This window comes from Pantherophis guttatus, chromosome 2 (genome assembly GCF_059756535.1).
Source record: "Pantherophis guttatus breed Tessera chromosome 2, ASM5975653v1, whole genome shotgun sequence".
NCBI lineage: Eukaryota > Metazoa > Chordata > Lepidosauria > Squamata > Colubridae > Pantherophis > Pantherophis guttatus.
In genome coordinates, this window is record NC_142064.1 from 254,116,175 (window position 1) to 254,137,572 (window position 21,398).

At 41.1% G+C, this 21,398-nt stretch overlaps 1 protein-coding gene and 1 long non-coding RNA gene across 5 annotated transcripts; one reads left to right on the forward strand and one right to left on the reverse strand.

Annotated features, from left to right (window-relative positions):
- Window positions 1-264: 264 nt before the first annotated feature.
- On the reverse strand, window positions 265-18,615 carry LOC117667957 (C-type lectin domain family 2 member D-like). 4 transcript variants are annotated; one of them, XM_087888110.1, is made up of 8 exons: window positions 18,243-18,615; window positions 16,955-17,096; window positions 12,830-12,905; window positions 11,262-11,372; window positions 9,361-9,456; window positions 6,393-6,583; window positions 2,652-2,755; window positions 265-943 (listed from the first exon to the last, which is right to left on the reverse strand). In XM_087888110.1, the coding sequence occupies exons 3-8, from the start codon at window positions 12,885-12,887 to the stop codon at window positions 820-822; spliced, it is 684 nt and encodes a 227-aa protein (XP_087744236.1). In that variant the 5' UTR covers window positions 12,888-12,905; window positions 16,955-17,096; window positions 18,243-18,615; the 3' UTR covers window positions 265-819. The 4 variants fall into 4 exon arrangements, with proteins under 4 accessions (XP_087744236.1, XP_034277476.2, XP_034277477.2 ...); XM_034421585.3 differs by having other exon boundaries at window positions 16,961-17,096; window positions 18,243-18,614; XM_034421586.3 differs by lacking the exon at window positions 16,955-17,096 and having other exon boundaries at window positions 18,243-18,614.
- LOC117667959 (uncharacterized) lies at window positions 10,600-15,784 on the forward strand. Its single transcript, XR_004592183.3, has 3 exons — window positions 10,600-10,744; window positions 14,839-14,931; window positions 15,672-15,784. It is a non-coding gene; the product is annotated as an uncharacterized LOC117667959 (long non-coding RNA).
- Window positions 18,616-21,398: the final 2,783 nt, after the last annotated feature.

Below are 21,398 nucleotides of genomic sequence, written 5' to 3' on the forward strand. Positions count from 1 at the left end.
AATCTCACCAGGCTCAAGGTTGACTCAGCCTTCCATCCTTTCGAAGTAGGTAAAATGAGGACCCAGATTGTGGGGGCAATAAGCTGACTTTATATAAAAAAGAACACCGCTTAGGGTGGGGCCGAAAGCCCTACTAAGCAGGTATATACAAAAGTATGAAGGCTATTGCTTAACGCATTGTAAGCCGCCCTGAGTCTTCGGAGAAGGGCGGCATATAAATTGAACTAATAAATAAATAAATAAGAAGGGCTCAGCTAGGTTCACTTCAGGTTTGACATCTAGTTTATCAAGTACTTAGGAGGCGGGGGCTTGGAAGCACAAACAAACAACAGCCAATGACTTAATAGCCAGCCATCAACACCCCAATCAACACCTAAAAAGCCACATACAACATAAATACAACACAGAGAACAGCCTAAAGCACACACTCTTCAAGAACTTCCTTGAAGATGGGTTCCCGCACGAGTCCAAAAGCTTGGAAGACTAAACCTCTGGTCCCAGTGACTGATCTAGATTGGGTCCTGCAACATTATCCTGGAACACATATATTTCCCTTCATTTGTGAGTCATAAGTCACTTTATCCAGTGCCGTTGTAACTTCAAATGGTCACTAAATGAATTGTCGTAAGTCAAGGACTCTCTGTAGATTAGGAACATTACAGCTTTGTTAAACTAGGATCCAACTAAAGTTGATATGGCAAGCATCAAGTCTGGGTGTGCCAGGAGAGTCTGAATGTGCCAGGAGACACTACATACACACATGTGCTTCTCCAATGAATTGAGATAAGACAGGAGGTCTCCTCTTTTGAGGTGGTTGTATCATCCATTGTTGCCGCAACTTTCTGGCTGGCTGCAGAGAAAATGCTTCTCCATGGAGCATATGGTACTATCAGCCCCTTTTCCATTTATATATGCACAGAAGCCTTCTCCTCGCACTGGAAACCTGCAAAAAGAACAAGTAATTACTATGTTAGTGGTGACTAAGGGAAGAAATTAGCATTGTAGGAATAATCCTTCCAGGAGGATTACCAGCTTGAGAGCACAGGAAACATCAGCCAACACCGTGCCTTCAGGATGCACTCAGTGAAAAGCTAAGTCCAAGAGAGAGAGGGAGGGAGAGAGAAGAGAAGGGAAGGGAAGGGAAGGGAAGGGAAGGGAAGGGAAGGGAGGAGAAGAGGAGAGGAGAGGAGAAGAGAAGAGAAGAGAAGAGAAGAGAAAAGAAGAGAAGAGAAGAGAAGAGAAGAGAGAAGGGAAGGGAAGGGAAGGGAAGGGAAGGGAAGGGAGGAGGAGAGGAGAAGAGAAGAGAAGAGAAGAGGAGTATAAAGTGTATGTTTTGAAGTACAGTGTAAAGTGTAAAAGTAAAATTTTGGTTCAAAATTTCAGTGATCAATTAGAGCAGCGGTGTCAAACTCGCGGCCCGTGAGCTGGATGCGTCATGCGCTGGCCATGCCCATCTCTGGTTTAGCAAAGGAAAAAGAAGTTGTGATACGTCACGTGATGATGATGCGAGTTTGACACCCTTGAACTAGAGGTTTAAGTACATTCCTAGCACAGTTGAAGTACTGCCCTGAATCATTGAAATTTTGAATTGAAATTTCAGATTCACACTTTTCAATTCAAATTCCAAATGGTGTAGATTTGCTAAAGTGTTAGACATATATGCCTAATTTCAGATGTATTAGATTTTTAAGCATCTGACACTCCTGATAAATAGTCTTAAAACATGACAGATAACTTCAACAGAAATGAATGGTGCCACTTGGTTCTTTTATAGATGGAAGAATATGAAGTCTGGAAGTAGAATTGTGGATAATACCCTCCCAGGCTGGATTTTAACACTCTCCCTTTCTATCCTACTGATTTCTCCCTTTTATGTGCATATGCCGGCTATTTAATTAAGACCCTTGATTTGAAGACTATTTGATCAAATTGCCAAATCAGATCCCTTCTCCCAATCCAATTGTCTATTAGCTTAATTTGATCATTTGGTTACTTTTCCAATAAACATCCTTTCCAAAGAAGTTTGAATCAACATTCTGAATTATGGATATGAAACAGACCAGGGATAGTTGATATATCACACAGTTGACCTTTAACATGTACACATTTCCCATTTCCTCATTGTTAATAGAGCGGTGTTTCTCAAACTTGGCAAATTTACAAGATATGGATTCTCAAAATTCACCAGGCAACCAGGAATTCTGGAAGTCCACTCACTTTAAAGATGTCAGGTTTGAGGAATCTTATCTTATAGAAAGTGCCTTTCAAGAAGAAGAAAAAAAAGCAAACTGCAAGTTTATGACAGATTGGGCTGTCCCGCCCCTGCTTACAAAAATAACAAAATTGGCAGGAGAACTATCTGCTCTTGGAGGTGGTGTATCATCTCAGCCATTCTGAACTTCTCAGTCCATCACAGCTGGCCAGCAGTTCATGGACCACCAGATGTTACATACTATTGCCTGAGCAATTGTTTTTTTTCCTTTTTTCTCCCCTTTCTGTGTCTTATTTTTAGGGAGAGAACCTTAGTCAAAAATGATCCCAATTCTTATTATTCCTTCAGCTACTCTGACTGAAGCCTAATGCATATAAATGTTTCAAATGGGTAAATAGCTCTGTACGTTCTGCAAACAAATAAATAAAACCATACTTACTGATTTTTAAACTTTGTGCCATTGGACCATTTCCAGACCTGGTTAACTTCTCTTGAGAGATCAAACCAGTAATGAAAGGGACCTAATATACCCACCCAAAAATCCTAGGAGAAAGGAAATAATGTATAGTAAAATCCTCATTTAATACGCTAATTTTGGAAAGAAAATGTTTTTTTTTTTACTGTCTATTAAGTGTCAAAATACATCAATTGCCTCAATTTATTTCTTTTGTACAAAATCATAATCAACTAAGGTAAAGGTAAGGTATGTGTAAATGCCTTGTCAGCACTATTTCAGACAGAGTGGGCTTGTCCATTATTTGAGGGAGAAAGTGACATAGAAATCAGGTCTGTTGTATCCAAAGTCCACTAAAAGGAGGTCTATTCAATTAAGCTTTTTGCTTGATACACAGTACACATATCTGTTTTTAAATTTAAGATGCATTGGACAGAATTCAACAGGAATATATTAGTTTTTGTTACTCATAATGGTAGCCCTCGTCAAATATTTCTTAATATTAATAACTCATCAAGATAACAAAAATATTTATGGCAGATCTTATGCGAATAATATATTTAGCAATAGCACTTAGACTTGTATACCACTTCACAGTGCTTTACAGCCCTCTCTAAGCGGTTTACAGAGTCAACATATTGCCCCCCACCCCCCCAACAATCTGGGTCCTCATTTTACCGACCTCGGAAAGATGGAAGGCTGAGTCAACCTTGAGCCTGGTGAGATTCGATCTGCCAAACTGCTGGCAGCTGGTGATCAGCAGAAGTAGCCTGCAGTACTGCTGCACTCTAACCACTGCGCCACCACAGCTCTTATTTGGTTATTTGCCATCAAGTTAATGTCAACTCTTACTGATTACATAGATTTCACCTTCTCTTGGAGGACTTGTCCCCAACCTGGTCTTTCGGGTCTTCCAATTGACCATATGCCTTATTGTTGGCCATCCTCTTTTTCTCGTTCCTTTGCCCTTTCCCACAGTTATAGACTTAAGAGAGCAGAGTCTTTTAAGATAGTCCTCGATATTCAACAGTAGCAGAGCCTGCCCGTTGTACGTCATAACGGTCATAAAACAATTTTATGACCTTTTTTTTTGCAGCGCTCATTAAGCAAAGCACAGTAGTCATTAAGCGAATCACTGAAGTCATTAAGCTAATGCCACAGTTGTTAAGCAAATCTATGATTCACTGTGGGTGTGGTTTTGCCAAAACCTGGAAGTGCCAGTTTTTTGCAAAAGCATCATAAAACATGGTCATGTCACTGTGGTACATTGCAAGATTGTGTTGCCAAGTACCTAAAGCTTGGTCACATTATTGTGGCGGGTGCACGACAATTGGAACTTTCAATCTGGGTCATAAGTCCCCTTTTTCGGGTCATTTGTAACTTCAAATGGTCATAAGTCAAGGACTACCTGTATATAAAGGGTTCAAAATGTAATCCTGATCACAAGGAAAGCTGAATTGGAAGAGGATGACTCTGGTTTAATAACTGGAGAAGAACTGCAGCAATAACTTGTACTATGCTGATGAAGGATGGAAGTCTGAGTCAACCTTCAGCCTGATGGGATTCGAACTGCCAAATTGCAGTCAGCAGTCAGTCAGCAGAAGTAGCCTGCAGTACTGCACTCTAACCACTGCACCACCATGGCTCATGCAAGCAGCTTCTTCACAGCAGAAAACCAAGTTTTTTTTTTTTTTAAATTCTCAAGCAGACATTATGTCATGCCTTCTATGTCTTAAGGACCTTATTTTCACTATTTATCTTTATTGATTAAGAGATCCTTTTTTGGTCACAGTGTGTTACTCCTTTTTGAAGAGTGCACCATTTTAGAGACATTATTAGTATTAAATAACCAGAGAGGGAATGCCAGTGATGAGCTAAAATATAAAAGTCTGGAATACGTTCTTTCTTTAAGCATTTCAAATTTTATGGCATAAAATGTGGCCTTGCTTTACAAATCTGCCATTTTTGTTTGATAATGTGATAACACTGAGGTGTTTGTTGTGGGAGAATGAAAGTTTCTAATTGTTGCTGAGTCTGATTGGCTAAGATACAACTTCAGACTTGCAAGTGATCTGCTCTTTGACCACAAGAGGAAGTCAAAGATTATAAAACTGTGTTTGACTTTATTCCATTTCATAATAAACAAGATGAACATCTGTTCACAACCACAACAAAGGTGGCAGCCACACTAGCTCTACTTCATGAGAAGCAATTTAGAGGAATGTTCAGATAAAATAATTCAAGCAATCCAAGTTACAGAAATAAAGATTGTTACTCTACTGAGGCAAGCAAATGCAGAAACCTGTCAAACCATTGAGGAGGCTCTACAAGTTGATTTTTTAAAAAATACAGAATGGACATTAAGAGTGTTCATTACATTAGTGGAACTACAAGAGCTGCAGGTAAGACCTCTAGCCATAAGAGAAAATGTTCTGGATCTCCATTTCAAATTTGAATTAAAGAGCGAAAGTTAGTGCAGTCTGGCATAATCAAAATGAACATTAAATGTTAGGCTGATCACATTTTTTTCTTACCCAATGCTAGATGGTCCCATCACAATCTAAGAATAGTACATATCATAAATATGTACTATTTGTACATATTTATGATATAAGTGGAAACTAATCAAGGAGAGAAGCAACTTAGAACTAAGGAGAAATTTCCTGACAGTTGGAAGAATTAATAAAGTGGAACAATTTGCCTCCAGAAGTTGTGAATGCTCCAACACTGGGAATTTTTAAGAAGATGTTGGATAACCATTTGTCTGAAATGGTGTAGGGTTTCCTGCCTGGGCAGGGGGTTGGACTAGAAGACTTCGAAGCAGTCGTGGGATTCAAGTAATTTAACAACTGGTTCTCTGCCCTAATAATTTCCCCCAAACAACCAGTTTGCAAACAGCTCAGAAAGTTAACAACCAGTTCTCCCGAAGTGGTGCGAACTGGCTGAATCCCACCACTGCCTCCAAGGTCCCTTCCAACTCTGTTATTCTATTCTGTTCTGTTCTAAATAAAAAAAAATAATTATAGTGGTAAATGAACTTCAATATTTACTTAGCTAAACAGATTAATCAGAATGGGAAAAAGGGAGTGGGAGTGACTGCCAACTTTCTGCTGGCTTCCTCACTGACTTTGCTCATGGGAAGCTGACAAGGAGTGTCGAAAATGATGATCATGTGACCATAGGGTCCCTACAAAGGACACAGCTTTGTTAATAAAACAATTTCAATTCCACAGGAGTAATGGCTGCCAGATTTTTTATGCAGTCTTTTAGGTTAGTGTATTTTAGGTACCGTGATTCAAAAATGTTTTGTTACCATTAGTTTGTAAAGCTGCCTGGAGCAGCTTAACACAGATAGAAAGAGGTACTGTTATGTAGCAGTAGGACTCTTAAGGAGTAGTGGAAAGAGCAGTAGAAGGAGGTCTAGTAGAAGTGAGAAAGCGTGGAGTAATGAGTAGTGAGTAGTAGCCTTTGAGTGCTTGTGTTTGTGTGTTGTGTTGGCTGTCTTGGGTTTTGAAGCCCACAGATTTGGGTATACATGAGAGAATAATAGATAATTGATTCAAAAATTGTTACGGTATAATACACCATTTGAGCTAACTTGACAAATAGACAAACACAATGAAAGTTTTAGTAGTAAATGGATAATAAATATAATACGACTGCTTTTTGTATTTGTGAATGCCAGGACAACAATGTAGTTGTTCATGATGTCTTCTTATTCCTTACCAATTCGTTCTGACTACCAATCACAGCCAAGGATGCATTAAACGAGGAACAGGTTATTAAACTGAGAGACCAATTCGTTTCTTCTTTTGATACATAGAAACATTTTTCTCTATATCCAATCCAGAAATCTGGGCAGGCAGCACCTTGGCTTGCAGAGGTATGACAAAGTGGACATGTTTCTGATTTTTTAACTGGAAGTAAAACAAAAAACACAAATCATACAGCTCACAATTAACTACAGTTCTGACAACAAAGTTGAATAGCTAATACCATATTAAGCTATCTTACATAAATTGGAATTTGTGTACACAAATATGTTTATAATGTAATTACATTATAAGGTATTTACAATATAATTATAAGAGTCCTGGTGGTTAAAGTGCAGTGTTGCAGGCTAACTCTGCCCGCAAGCCTGGAGTTCAATTGTGATGGGGCTCAAGTCCCAAAGATGCTTTTTCAAAAGGCAACTGGATTTTCTTTGTTTTGGTTTTTTTCCTTTTGAAAATGTTTCGCTTCTCATCCGAGAAGCATCTTCAGTTTTGACTGAATGATAGGGAATGGAAGGATTTGCAGCCCTTGGAGTCATCTGCTTGTTAGCACTTTGAAGATCAGTCATTGGCTCTCAGAGATGTCATCAGATGTTTACCTTTGGGATTGGCTGACATCTTGGCTTCCTAGCTTCCTCTTTATATAGTTCTTATTGTATGCTTTGGGATAGTTAATGTCAACTCTGAAGCTGGCCTGACGGAGGCCATTTTGAGGCTCCAGTGTTGCCACAATAGAGAGGGATAGGGAGAGTGGACTAGAGGTAGCTGGGATTTTGTAGCCAAAACAAAATAGTTTCCTCTGTGAACCAAGGACATTCCCACAGGTGGCTAAATAAAGGAGGAGTGATGTTACCAAGCAACTGGATTACACCCTGATTGGACCATGTGACTGATTGTTTGGGGAAAGGGGAAAAACTTTTACTTTTAATTAGGTGAAAACTGGGGGAACATTTAGAGTCAGTTTCCAACAGCCTGTGCCAATATGATATATCCAATAAAACTATTTTTTGAGGAACCTACCTGCCTCAGAGTTCTGTTTACTATGGGTGTATTACTTGGAACCCTGACAGTTAAGCTGTCTCTCTCAAAAGCCAGATGGTAGAGTAATGGCACGAACGTCCTGCTAAACAGGATCTAAAGTATTTTATGGCCTTATAACAGCAATAACATGAGAGCTATGACTCCATGGGATTCAGTGTCTCAGAGGGGGGAAATGATGGATGGGTACTTACATTGAAGTCAGGATATTTCTTCAAGTTTGATGCAGTCAGTTTACCAGAAAGCCCAGCAGTTTTGTGATTTTCAGTTTTTTGACTGGATATACTGCAATTCTATATTTATGGTTGTATATTAGCTGGGGTCACACTTCTGCAAATTTACATCTCCCTGTGTGGATTGGGTAATGGGTTGGTATATATCATTACCCAATGAAAAGCCATTTTTAGTCAATTTGGGGGAAATTATCCAGGTTTGGGAAGTACTAAAATTAAATAACCAAATTAACTTACTTATTTGTTTGTTTCTTTGATAGATTTCTATAGCCACCCATTTTAGCAAATGACTCTGGGCAGCTCACAATTCAAAACATATATTACAATTAAAATCTTAACAACATTTTAAACAATAAAAAGCAGTAAAACAGTAAAAACACTGCACACCAGAACAACTAGACACAAGAACAGTTTTTCCCCAAATGCCATCCGCTAAACAAATAATTCCCTCAACACTGTCAAACTATTTACTAAGTCTGCATTACGATTAAACTTCTCATCGTTCTCACCACCCATCTCCTTCCACTTATGACTGTATGACTGTAATTTTGTTGCTTGTATCCTTACGATTTATATTGATATTGTTTCTGGATTGCTTATTTGTACCCTATGACTATCATTAAGTGTTGTACCTTATGATTCTTGATGAACGTATCTTTTCTTTTATGTACACTGAGAGTGTATGCACCAAGACAAATTTCTTGTATGTCCAATCACACTTGGCCAATAAAAAATTCTAATTCTAAATTCTAAAACTTGAAAATGACTAATTCAAAGTACATACAAAGCAAAATATCTGGTCTGTTAACACTCTAGCCAAGAGGCTGGGCCCTTGGCGCATGTAGCGCCCCATGCTCGGGAGCATAGAAAGGCTTTTAAAGCTTTGCAGAAGGCTAACAGTGTTAGGGCCATGGAATACGGAATATGAAAATGGAGTTGAGTATATCAGCAGAAACCTAAATGAAGACTAGCTATAGTAGGAAAAGATCCAGTTTGGTATAGCAGTTAAGGCATCAAGCTAGAATATGGGAGTCTGTAGGTCCCAGTCCTGTTTTAGGCATAAAGTCAGCTGGGTGATCTTGGGCCAGTCCCTCTCCCTTGGCTCTAAAAAGTAGGGAAGGGCAAATCATTTCTCAAATCTCCCCCAAGATAACCTCAGGGATTTGTCTAGGCAGTTGCCAGAATCAAGGCACTCAAGAAGACCACACTCATATACACACAAAGCTATAGAAGAAATGGAACACTTGAGTGGATGTCATAAAACTAGAAGAGAAATGGTCAAGAATGAAAAATTATCAAATCAAATGCAGATTTGTTTGCTGGATTATGCTATCTTCGTTCCCTTCTATAGGTTTGTGCTACCTTTAACATAACAATCTTTGCTTCCAGGGCATTTATAAGAGTAGCAAAAAAGTCCAGATGGCAATTACAGCAATGCAATAATATTCCTTCCTTTTGGGATACACAGGCAACATGTACAAAAAGTCTAGATTTCAGTTACACTGCAGCAAATTTCATCTTGACTTGTTTGACACATCTCACCCCAGCTACCTCCTTCCAAATCATTATGTGGTTTACATGTATGTGGTGATCTTGATTTAAACAACAACAAAACTGGACAATGTTAAATAGAAATTTCTCATTACTTACCAGCCAATGAAATTATGACAATACTCAAAACGACGATCACAATAATAGCTACTATAATAATAATCTTTTTGTCTGAAATGTACTTATGTATGAGAGCTGAAAAACAGAGGAAAATATTAGGAGGTGAATTTCATGCTTTTATTGTGATAGCTTAGAATTTTTTGTTGGTTTTGTTGTCTTGTAAGCTGCCCAGGTTGTAGTCACACTGTAGCATACCGACAGACAGTTTTAATTCCCTTTATGGTAGGAGACTGCACATTTACCCCAAATGACTGGCTGTAATGTGTATGTACAGTTTTTGTATCCTGTATCATAGAACTATCTTCTTCCAGCTTTGTCCAAAATATCTGGAAAACGTTTGGTTAGAGAAGGTGTGCACTTGCATTTGTTGACAGTTAACGTTTGTGGTCTGGTTTGCAGCTGCTGATCCCACCCCAGATAAACCCTGAACGTCCCTCATCTCCCTCCCCCACCCTCAACAAGGAAAGACTGAAGAAGGCAGTCAAGAGCACCTCCATGGAGCCCAGAAGCACAGCCTTGGCATCTGTTGTGTGTGGCCTTCAGATTTCTTTCCCCACAGAACAGATTACCGGTAAATGGGTCTGGAATGGCTAAGATCCTCCATCTTTCTCATAGTCGTGAGAGACTCAAAGTCAATCTCAATCCCAAAACTCTTAAATGCCCAACAGCCTGCCAGAAGAAAAAGCTGGTAACGCTTGTGAAAGTGTCCTGTCCAAATCCTTTAATTTAATATCACAAAATACAGTTCAAGTGCTCCCTGCAGAACAGCACAGTGAAAAATAGAGCATGCCACCCCAACCTCCTCATTTTCTCCAACAGCATTACAGCAATTAACCAGATCTTGTTCTTTGTGACAAAGAACAAATATCCATTTCTTCCCTCTCAGATGGCTGACCTGGACTTTTCTCTCCAACCCTAATGGCCAAAAGTCAGTGGCAGGATTTTGGTTTGGTCCTGGAAATGGGAAATGCCCACCAAGGTGACATGGGAAACTCACCCAAGGTACAGTATTGGCCTACAGTTGGCTTTGTGGGAAATTTTTTTTTTTGAAAAGAGGAACACTCCCAAGTGTCAGCATTCCGAGAGTAACGCACCCATTGAAAACAGAACTCTGAGGCAGCTAGATTCCTCAAAGAACATGTTTATTGGATACATCATATCGGCACAGCCGGTGAAAATCAACTCTAACAGTTTCTGCGATTTTCACCTAATTTAAAAGAGTAAAATCCCCACTCCCAGGTGTCATCGGTCATATTGTCCAATTAGGATGGATGGCAGGCTCGTCTCCTCCTTCAACAGCCACCTGTTACGATGACCTTGGTTTCCATAGGAAAACTTTTTGTTTCAACCGTTAACCGCAGTGGTGGGTTTCAAATTTTTTTACTACCGGTTCTGTGGGTGTGGCTTGGTGGGCGTAGCATGGCTTGGTGGGCATGGCACGGGAAGGATACTGCAAAATCTCCATTCCCTCCCCACTCCAGGGGAAGGTTACTGTAAAATCCCCATTTCCTCCCGATCAGCTGGGACTCAGGAGGCAGAGAATAGATGGGGGTGGGGCCAGTCAGAATTGGTATTTACCGGTTCTCCGAACTGCTCAAAATTTCCACTACCATTTCTCTAGAACTGGCCAGAATCTGCTGAAACCCACCTCTGGTTAACCGGGCTATCTACTCCCCCACTCCCTTCTCCCTCTCAGGCTTCGTGTCAACTATGAGGCAGCACAAGATGGCTTCAGCCAGGTTCGCTTCAGAGTTGACACCAAGTTCTTCTCAAAACCAGGGAAAAGAGTGGTCCTGTTTCTTACATAAGTGTGGCCCAGCTCCACCCACTTTTGCTCCATTACACACATACCCCATAGAGATTACAAAGCATGTGTCTACCTTTGTTTTTACCAGCATTTCTTGTAGGCTTTGCATCAGAGTTTCCAAGAGCAGATTCAGTTGTCTCCTTAGAAGTCAATTGCTCACTACATCCAGAATCTCTTTCTTCCCCTAAAAGAATGCAGAAGGCCCCAAGTAAGACAATACACAGAGATGTGGTCTACTTTTGTTATTAGGAAGATGCTGCCCACAATTCCCAACTAGGGCTTCTTCTTTCTCAGTCCAAAAAATCATAATAAAGAAATATTTTAAATAGCTGAAACTTCACCAAACCCTCAAATCTTGCAAGGCTGATCATTCAGAGGCAGAACTCAAGATAACTTCCAAAAATCTTAGGAGTTGCTAATCTTGCAAAATTTCAGGTGATAATATATGGGGATGGGGGTGCCCTTGAGATAGGATAATACAAAAGTCTACATCTGGGGTATTTCCATCGCTCTTGTGGTGCATATTAGAAGACCTTGTTTTTATATAAACAGATAATATAGTATATTGCTGCAGGTCCCATCCCCAAGGGAGATACACCTGGTGGGACCCAGAAGAAGGGCCTTCTCCGTGGTGGCTCCCTCTCTCTGGAACATCATCCCCCCCCCCAGAGATTAGAACGGCCCCCACTCTAACACTCTTCTGGAAGGTGCTGAAGACCTGGCTCTGCCAGAGGGCCTGGGAAATCCAGAGCAGGATGGAGCCCATTGAATGGCTCGTGTGTGATGTGCTGTCGCTGGGGCAGGGAGTGATTTTATTTTATTATATTAATTTATTTGATTCTTTTTTATTAGTTTTATTGTTTGAAATAAGGTTTTATATTTTGTAAGCCGCCTTGAGTAGCCATGGGCGAATAGGCAGCAAGATAAATTCAATAAATAAATAAAAATAAAATAAATATTGAATATCTGAAACCAATATTCCACACAGAATCCTAGATGTGATAGTTAAAGAGCCTCTCTCCATCTTAGGAGAGTCCTTTCAGATGCTCTTCTTGGTTCATCAGCTTTTGAGTATTTGCTCCCAATACAGCTCTTGCCATAAGAACCAAGGCTGACTGAAGAAAACAATCCTACTGGTAACCTGTTCTCTTCCCAGTTTCTCCCTAATTCTACCTTGAGTCCAGTCATCTCTAAATATCGCAGATCAAAACTTTGGCTCATCCAAATTTGCTTTTTCAACTCATGCCTGTCTTACACCTTCTGATTCCTCTGCTTAGAATAGAGAGCAATGTTTTTAGTCATAGAATCAGTTCTATTGAGATTCTCAAGTTATCCAAGTCATGGTTGTCCCAAAGGTGCTTTTTCAGGAGGCAACTGGACTTCCTTGATTTTTCCTTGAAGATGTTTCGCTTCTCATCCAAGAAGCTTCCCCGCCATCCAGCCAAAACTGAAGAAGCTTCTTGGATGAGAAGTGAAACGTCTTCAAAGAAAAAAACAAGGAAGTCCAGTTGCCTCCTGAAAAAGCCCTTTTGGGACCTAGAATCAAGGAAGACTTTTCCTTTGACTTCATCACTACCCTAGTGCTTTCCTCCTGCTTTCTTTAGTTCTCAGCTAGGGAAAAGAATGATCTGAATGCCTCACCTTTCATTTCTCCTGGCATCTTCCAAGCTGTCTGGGTTACCAAAATAAATAAATACATACATAATCAGGATTCAGACTGCATGGAAAGAAAATAAATTAATGTTACTTATTTCTGCATGCAATATCGTTGACATATTTCTGTAGAGAAGATGTTCCCTTAAATTACTCTTCTTCAAAGTGCTGCCCTCCACTTGAATCTTATTGACTGGAATGGCCAGAGGTGTTGTCCGCCAGCAGCCTGCGGAGCTGGCAGCGGAGTTGGACAGTGAGTAGGTTGAGGAGGAACATGGGCCAGTCCTGGAGTCTGGGGAAGGCCCGGACGAGGGCTCTGCGTCGGAGGCAGTGATAGGGCCAGGGCCATCTGGGAGTGATGCGTGGACTCCGGAGTCTCCAGAGGCAGACAGCAGAGAGGCAGAGGAACCAGAGGAGCCTGTTCCTAGTGTACGCATGCGCAGAAGGCAAGAGCAGCTAAAGCAAAAGGGATGACTCGGGAGTAAGGCCAGGAGACGATTGGCCCCTCTCATAAGGCTTAAAAGAGAAACAAAGGATTGGGCCTTTTTGCAGGAAAGCAATGTTGCTAACTCTGTTTCCAGTCGGTGTCTCTTGTTTGTTTCTAAACTTCATGGGGCTTTGCCAAGTAAGGTCTTTGGCAGGGTGTCAAAGAAGATAAAGGTTGGAGATTATCCCGAAGGACTTCTTCCGAAGGATTTGTTTTGCAACTAATTGGGACTCAGCTGGGAATGAATGTAATTCTCAGCTGTTACAATAAAATAGGTTTATTTGAGACTAGTTGTGTCTTGTAATGACTCAGTAAGCCTAGGTCACAACAAGAGGTTGTGAGATCTGTTATCCAATATATCTCTTAAGTACCAGATTGAGGAAGGCAGTTTTAGACAATAAAAAGTCATATCTGGTTGTATGAAATGTATCTATCCATCCCAGCATTTGTTTAGTCCAGCTGCAAACATCTAAGGTCTTTCCCACATCAATTATAGGTAGTCCTCAACTTACAACAGTTCATTAGTAACCGTTCAAAGTTACAATAGTACTGGGAAAAGTGACCTATGACCATTTTTCACACCAATGACCATTGCAGCATCCCCATGGTTACATGATCAAAATTCAGACACTTAGCAACTGACTCATATTTATGACAGTTGCAATGTCCCAGGGTCATGTGATAGCAATAGCACCTAGACTTATATACCGCTTTACAGTGCTTTACAGCCCTCTCTAAGCGGTTTACAGAGTCAGCATATAGCTTCCAACGTTTTAATCCTCATTTTAATGACTTCGGAAAGATGGAAGGCTGAGTCAACCTTGAGCCTGGTAAGGTTCAAACTGCCACATTGCAGGCAGCTGGCAGGCAGCAGAAGTAGCCTGCAGTACTGCACTCTAACCACTGCTCCACCGTGGCTCATATGTTCCTCTTTCATGACCTTCTGGCAAGCAAAGTTAATGGGGAAGCCGGATTCACTTAACAACTGTGTCAAGAAAGGTCATAAAATGGGGCAAAACTCACTTAACAAATGTCTCACTTAGCAACAGAAATTTTGGGCTCAATTATGGTTGTAAGTCAAGGACTACCTGTATCTCACATGGTTTAACTAGATTTGCAATGCTCTGAACCTGGAATATTGTCCATGTAAAAATTAGGAACGGATAGACTCAATGTATTTTAAATGAGGCAGACCAGTGGTGGGTTGCTACCAGTTCACACCAGATCGGGCAAACCGGTAGCAGTGGGAGGCTCCGCCCACCCACCCGGATGCTTCTGCACATGTGCAGAAGTGCAGTGCGCATGAGGGAACTGGTAGCGACGAGATTTGGAACCCGCCCCTGAGGCAGACATATACAAATTAATTACCTTGACAGTTATATAATTTATCTGGAACTCTTTGTGAAATTGAGATAAAAAATGGAGCTCAAAATCAAGAGTATTTATATATCAAATGCATATACAACCTAATCTTAAGAGCTATATATTTATCACATCGTTTCTTTTTTAGGAAGTATGAAAAACAATGCTCAATGGAATGATGAAGGGAAAAGAGGCTATCGATCAGGAAAATGCATATAAGAGAATGAAGCAAGAAATCAAGGTGAGAGACAGATATTGCATGTGTAATAAAAATAAATGACAGCTGTGCAAACACATGGTGTAGGAAAGCAAAGAATAGGTAAGACTACAAAAAGAGGAACAACAAAGATTGTGATGGAAATAAATTGTTTCAGAAATGGATAAGAAGGGCTAAAGAAAGAAAACCACCAAAATATATATATATATATGTTGTCAGTTGTGAAGTCGTGTCCAACCCATCACAACTCCATGGAGAACGTTCCTCAGGCCTTCCTGTCCTCTACCATCCTCTGGAGTCCATTTAAGCTCATGCCTACTGCTTCAGTGACTTCATCCAGCCACCTCATTCTCTGCCGTCCCCTTCATCTTTTGCCCTCAATTGTTCCCAGCATTAGGCTCTTCTCCAGTGGGTCCTTCCTTCTCATTAGGTGGCCAAAGTATTTGAGAAAATTCTATATGTCACCACAACTTAATCCTTTATATTTAGTTATAATTTCTCTTCTATAATATGTTTATTGTAATGACAGACCCAAAGGCATTTTTGGACACAATGTGTATTGATCTTAACAGTGTGATTTTTCCCAGCAATTAGGCAGAAATAAGCAGCAAGAGATAGTAAGTCCCTGATTTTCAAAGAGCACAATGAAAAAAATGAGATTGATATTTCATGTAAAAAAGACTAAACTAATGACAACAGGTATCCTAGCCAGCTTAGTACTAACAATGAAGATATCAAAGTGATGGATAGTTTCTGTCTTTTAGGATCAAGATCCAACCATTAACAATAAAAGGACAAGCAGTCAAGAAATGAGCCACAGACCAGAACTTGGTAAAGCAGCTACGAAGACCTCAGAATAAATATTTGGATACTGGGATGTATCTATAGTGTGGAGATTGAATAATATGTATCATGCTGAAGCATATGTAAGTTCAAGGATATTATTTGAAGAGAAGAATCATCAGGATTGTTAAACTTTTGTATTAAATCTCTGAGTGAGCCAGTTTAGCATAGTGGATAGAAATGGGGAGATTGTGAGATCTGGTCCCATTTTAGCCATGAAGCTGGCTGGGTGACTTTGGATCCTCTCCCTCAGCCCGGAGCAGGAGGTGGGGGATTGGGGCGGGGGGCAGAAGTGGAGGCAGAGGTGGACGGAGAAGGGGAAGGGGAAGGGGAAGGGGAAGAGGAAGAAGAAGAAGAAGAAGAAGAAGAAGAAGAAGAAGAAGAAGAAGAAGAAGAAGAAGAAGAAGAAGAAGAAGAAGAAGAAGAAGAAGAAGAAGAAGAAGAAGGGGGAGGGGAAGAAGGAGGAGGAGGAGGGGGAAGTGGAAGGAGAAGGAGAAGGAGAAAGAGAAGGGGAGGAGAAGGGGAAGAAGAAGAAGGAGGAGGAGGAGGAGGAGGAGAAAGAGAAGGGGAAGGGGAAGAAGAAGAAGAAGAAGAAGAAGAAGAAGAAGAAGAAGAAGAAGAAGAAGAAGAAGAAGAAGAAGAAGAAGAAGGAGGAGGAGGAGGAGGAGGAGGAGGAGGAGGGGAAGAAGAAGGAGGAGGGGGGAAGGGGAAGGAGAAGGAGAAAGAGAAGGGGAGGAGAAGAAGAAGAAGAAGGAGGAGGAGGAGGAGGAGGGGAAGAAGAAGGAGGAGGAGGAGGAGGAGGAGGGGAAGAAGAAGGAGGAGGAGGGGGAAGGGGAAGTGGAAGGAGAAGGAGAAGGAGAAAGAGAAGGGGAGGAGGAGAAGAAGAAGAAAGAAGAAGAAGAAGAAGAAGAAGAAGAAGAAGAAGAAGAAGAAGAAGAAGAAGAAGAAGAAGAAGAAGAAGAAGAAGAAGAAGAAGAAGAAGAAGAAGAAGAAGAAGAAGAAGAAGAAGAAGAAGAAGAAGAAGAAGAAGAAGAAGAAAAAATAGTAATAACAGACATTCTCCAGAAATCAGTATGGACTTGAAAGCATGCATACATACAGATACTATATTAGGAAGAAGAAAGCCCCCATCACCTTGACCAGCTGGTATTCCAACACTGACTTTGGAATTTCCCCCCCTAACATTTAATCAGAATATGCCTACCGGTACCTATAACCACCATTTTGTGCTCTGTCCTCTATTTGTAGATTTTGCATTTCTTCCAAAGTCAGGTGCTGATGCTTGGTGATAATCAGGAGTCAGGACCATATGTTAGGTTGTAGTCCAGAGGATGTATTCCTCAAGCCTATACAAAAGAAACTAGCCAGCTAACGTTTAATATAAAATTGGCGCCAGATAAGCTTCAACAGAATTCAAAAGGTGTTGGACTTAGACCTTAGAATGAGCGCTTCCAGCTCTTTCATCTCTTGTCCTACACACACAAAGCCCTATTGTATCTGCCTTCCACCAGCTGCTCCGGAGAAATGGTGAATTCCCCACTTCCTTTTTTCAGACTTTTTTTTTTTAATTGAAAAAGTTTTTGTTTTATTTTATAATCAAACAAATATACAATATAAGCAATCATTCAATCTATCATCAACCCCCCCTCCCCACCCCCCACCCCCGACTTCCCAGAACAAAAACAGGGCATGGACTTCAACAAACATTCGCTAACATATGCTAATTTACTGCAAGATTTAAAACTCCCTGGACCCCTTAACTCCCCTTCTACAAAATCATCAACCTCCCCTTTCATTAACTCTAAAGATTTTAAAAACATTAACAAACATTGATCATTCAAACCCTGGAAACTCTCTTAGTATATCTGTAAAGTATACTTAAACATTTTACTCTCCCTCCACTTTTCTCAAAATTCAGATATTTTAGAAAATCTTATAACAAAAAGTAAACCTTAATTAGTCAATAATTGAGTTTCTGCATTTTCCCCTCAATCTTTCTTCCTCCCTCTATCATTTAAATTTTAACCCTAACCCTTTTTTCAGACTTTTCACGGAAAGTTTGCCAAAATATTCCCAAATGCTCCTCTCTTTCCGGGGGGGGGATGGTTTGGGGACTTAACTTTTACTTTGGAGGACCTCAACAATGCTAGATCATTTCTTCCAATCTTCCTTTGTATATTGTTTCTTTTATTCTTCAAAGACACTGTTTTTATGCACTGATTCTTCTGTCAGCAATACTGAACAAGCCAGGCTATAAGTATCAGGACATTAAAGAAATTTACTAGGCTATCCCACCTCCTTTACATTGCAGCCATCAATTATCCACAAACTTTTCCACAATAGCAGTGAGAGCTCTATTGCCATGCATTTCATTTAAATGAAGAAATGTATAGCCTGTTTTCCTGACTTTCGTTTCCATTTTATTTCTGTCTGGTATTCACTATCCCCCACCTCCCTTCATATTTGTTCACTGCAAATCTAGCAAGAGTTACCTGCAGGTCTTAAAACTCATTAGCACGAAAATCAAAGAGGACCATTCCTGAAAAGGTTGACGTCTTCCAGGGGTGTCTGAAATCTGTAGTGAGAGAAAGACTGAGCCAGGGCAGAATAGGACGGCAAACAACAGCCAGGTGAGCGGGGATGGTTGGGTGTGGCCGGGTAGAAGCAGGTGGGTTGGTGAAAAGTAGTGGGAGTGGCTAGCTTACTGCCACTGATTTAGTGCAGCCAGTTGGTAAGGATGGGTGGATGTGACTGGATAGGTACCAATGGTTTGGTACAGATGGGTCAGAACAAGTACACATACTGGCTAACTGGACATGGACACAACTCAGTGCCCACCAGCTCACCTCCACAAGCTGCCGATAGCCAGGCACGCGCACATGTGCACACATAGACACACACAGCACACTAAAAACCTGCCAACCATGCCCAGGTTTGGGCAGAAGGACCTCTCTTTTATTATTATTTATTTATTATTTTATTAATTATATTTATATACCGCCCTTCTCCCAAAGGACTCAGGGCAGTGAACAGCCAAGATCAGATACATAAATATAAAAGTTAAAAACAATTTAAAACCAAATTAAATACTTTGGCCCACAATTAAAAACATCCCATTAAAATCCAATTTCAAATGTAAAACCGTTAAAATTAGGCTAGCCCGGCTTGCTGGAATAACAAAGTCTTTAGGGCACGGCAGAAGGTGCGCAAGTCCGGGATCCTCCGTACCTCCGGGGGCAGCTCATTCCAGAGGGCAGGAGCCCCCGCTGAGAAGGCTCTCCCCCGGGGGGTCGCCAGTTGATATTGTCTGGCCGACGGCACCCCAAGGAGGCCCGCCCTGTGGGAGCATACTGGCCGGTGGGAGGCTGTCGGGTGCTCATGCACATACACACACACACCAGGGGTGGGTTCTAAATTTTTTTACTATCGGTTCTGTGGGCGTGGCTTATTTTGTGGGCATGGCTTGATGGTCATGTGACAATTCTTTAGGATTTAGCAGAGGTACTAGTCTACCAGGCTTTTAACTGCTTGCAGAGTTGTACCGATCTACCCATTTATTTGTTGCAGGCACTGATCTACTCATATATTTTTGCAGACACTGATCTACTCATGTATTTTTGCAGGCACTGGTCTATTCATTTATTTTTGCAGGCACCGGTCTACTCATTTGTTTTCTTTTAACACTGATCAGCTGTAGGGCGGCCCTTTGAAGCCCCGCGGCAAGAGTTTAAACAGTTTTTTTCCCTTTAGCCATCAGCTGGGACTCAGGAGGCAACAATAGATTGGGGGTGGGGCCAAATAAAAGGTAAGAATAATGCGGGGGGGGCACGGGGGGTGCGGGGGGGGCAGAACCGGTTCGGTGATGTCATATCGTCACTGCTACTGGCTTGGCAGAACTGGGCGGAACCGGGAGGAACCCACCACTGGTCCCATGTTGTTAGCTGGTGTGACTTGTTTCACATTGACCCAGCCATGCTCACACAGTTGTACCCAGCTGGCCATGCATACTTGGCCATGCCACCTGGCTGCAGTGAGTCAATGCTGAGCTGGCTGAACCCACTCCTTCATGCCCACCCATCCATGTCTACCCGACCTGGCCACTGTGAGTCATCATAGACCCATGCCAGGGGGATTTGCCACTGAATGCTCTTTTTTTTTTTTACCTTTCTCCATAGTTACTCCTTGAGTCTTCTGTTCAGGGCAATTTCAAGTTGGATGCATATGAAAGCCTAGCTTTGCAGGGCATTCTAGGAGAATGAAAATGGCACTTAATTCACACTGATATGGTGTTAATCATTGACATAAATGATTAACTGCCATTTCCCGCTGTTACATATTACATATTGGTTCTGTTAATAGCGGCCTCTAGTGGCCGATTGGTTGCCGTATTAATTACTGATTGGTTGAAACAATGACAGCTCAGGGTATAAAAGGAGCTGTCAAGCGCGGGAGTTGTTGCTATGCATGTTACAAGTGATAAACACAGGGTTCTTGTTGTGGACGCCTCGCCTCAGTTCTGTCGGTGATCTCAGAATATATCACCCGCCTTGTCTTGGAGACAGGCGATTGAGAGATAAAAGGCACTAGCAGTTGGTTTTATTGCCATATGTTGCATGCAAGGTGTCCATATATGAAAAAAGTTATTAATATTGGAAACTAGTGTTTCCAGGAAAGAAAAAGTGCAGATGACACAACAGTGATCAGTCTCATTCGAGACAATGATGAATCCACATACAGATGGGAGTTTGAACAACTAGCCTCGTGGTGAGACTGGAAGAATCTGGAACTGAACACACTCAAAACCGTAGAAATGGTGGTAAACTTTAGGAGAAACCCTTCCATACTTCTATCTCTTACAATACTAGACAACACAGTATCAACAGTAGAGACCTTCACATTTCTAGGTTCTACCATACCGCAAGATCTAAAATGGACAGCTAACATCAAAAACGTCATCAAAAAAGCACAACAAAGAATGTTCTTTCTGCGCCAACTCAGAAAGCTCAAACTGCCCAAGGAGCTGCTGATTCAGTTCTACAGAGGAATTATTGAGTCAGTCATCTGCACCTCCATAACTGTCTGGTTTGGCTCTGCAACCCAACAAGACAGACACAGACTTCAGAGGATAACTATTGAGGACCTGTATACTGCACGAGTCAAAAAGAGGGCTGTGAAAATATTTATAGACCCCTCACATCCTGGACATAAACTATTTCAACTCCTACCCTCAAAACGACACTATAGAACACTGCACACCAGAACAACTAGACACAAGAACAGGTTTTTCTGGAACGCCATCACTCTGCTAAACAAACAATTCCCTCAACACTGTCAAACTATTTACTAAGTCTGCACTACTATTAATCTTCTCATCGTTCCTATCACCCATCTCCTCCCACTAATGACTGTATGACTGTAACTTTGTTGCTTGTATCCTTACGATTTATATTGACTGTTTCCTAATATGATTTGATTGCTTATCTGTTCCCCATTAAGTGTTGTACCTTATGATTCTTGACGAATGCATCTTTTCTTTTATGTACACTGAGAGTGTATGCACCAAGTCAAATTCCTTTTGTGTCCAATCACACTTGGCCAATAAAATTCTATTCTATTCTATTCTATTCTATTCTATTCTGTTCTGTTCT

Coding starts and splice junctions, on each gene's coding strand:
- LOC117667957 (XM_087888110.1), bottom strand. CDS start 12,887: ATGTATTTATTTATTTTGGTAACCCAGACAGCTTGGAAGATGCCAGGA. Junction 9,457..11,261: donor AAATGCTGGTAAAAACAAAG/GTAGACACATGC, acceptor TCTGTTTTTCAG/CTCTCATACATAAGTACATT. Junction 6,584..9,360: donor TGTCATAATTTCATTGGCTG/GTAAGTAATGAG, acceptor TTTTACTTCCAG/TTAAAAAATCAGAAACATGT.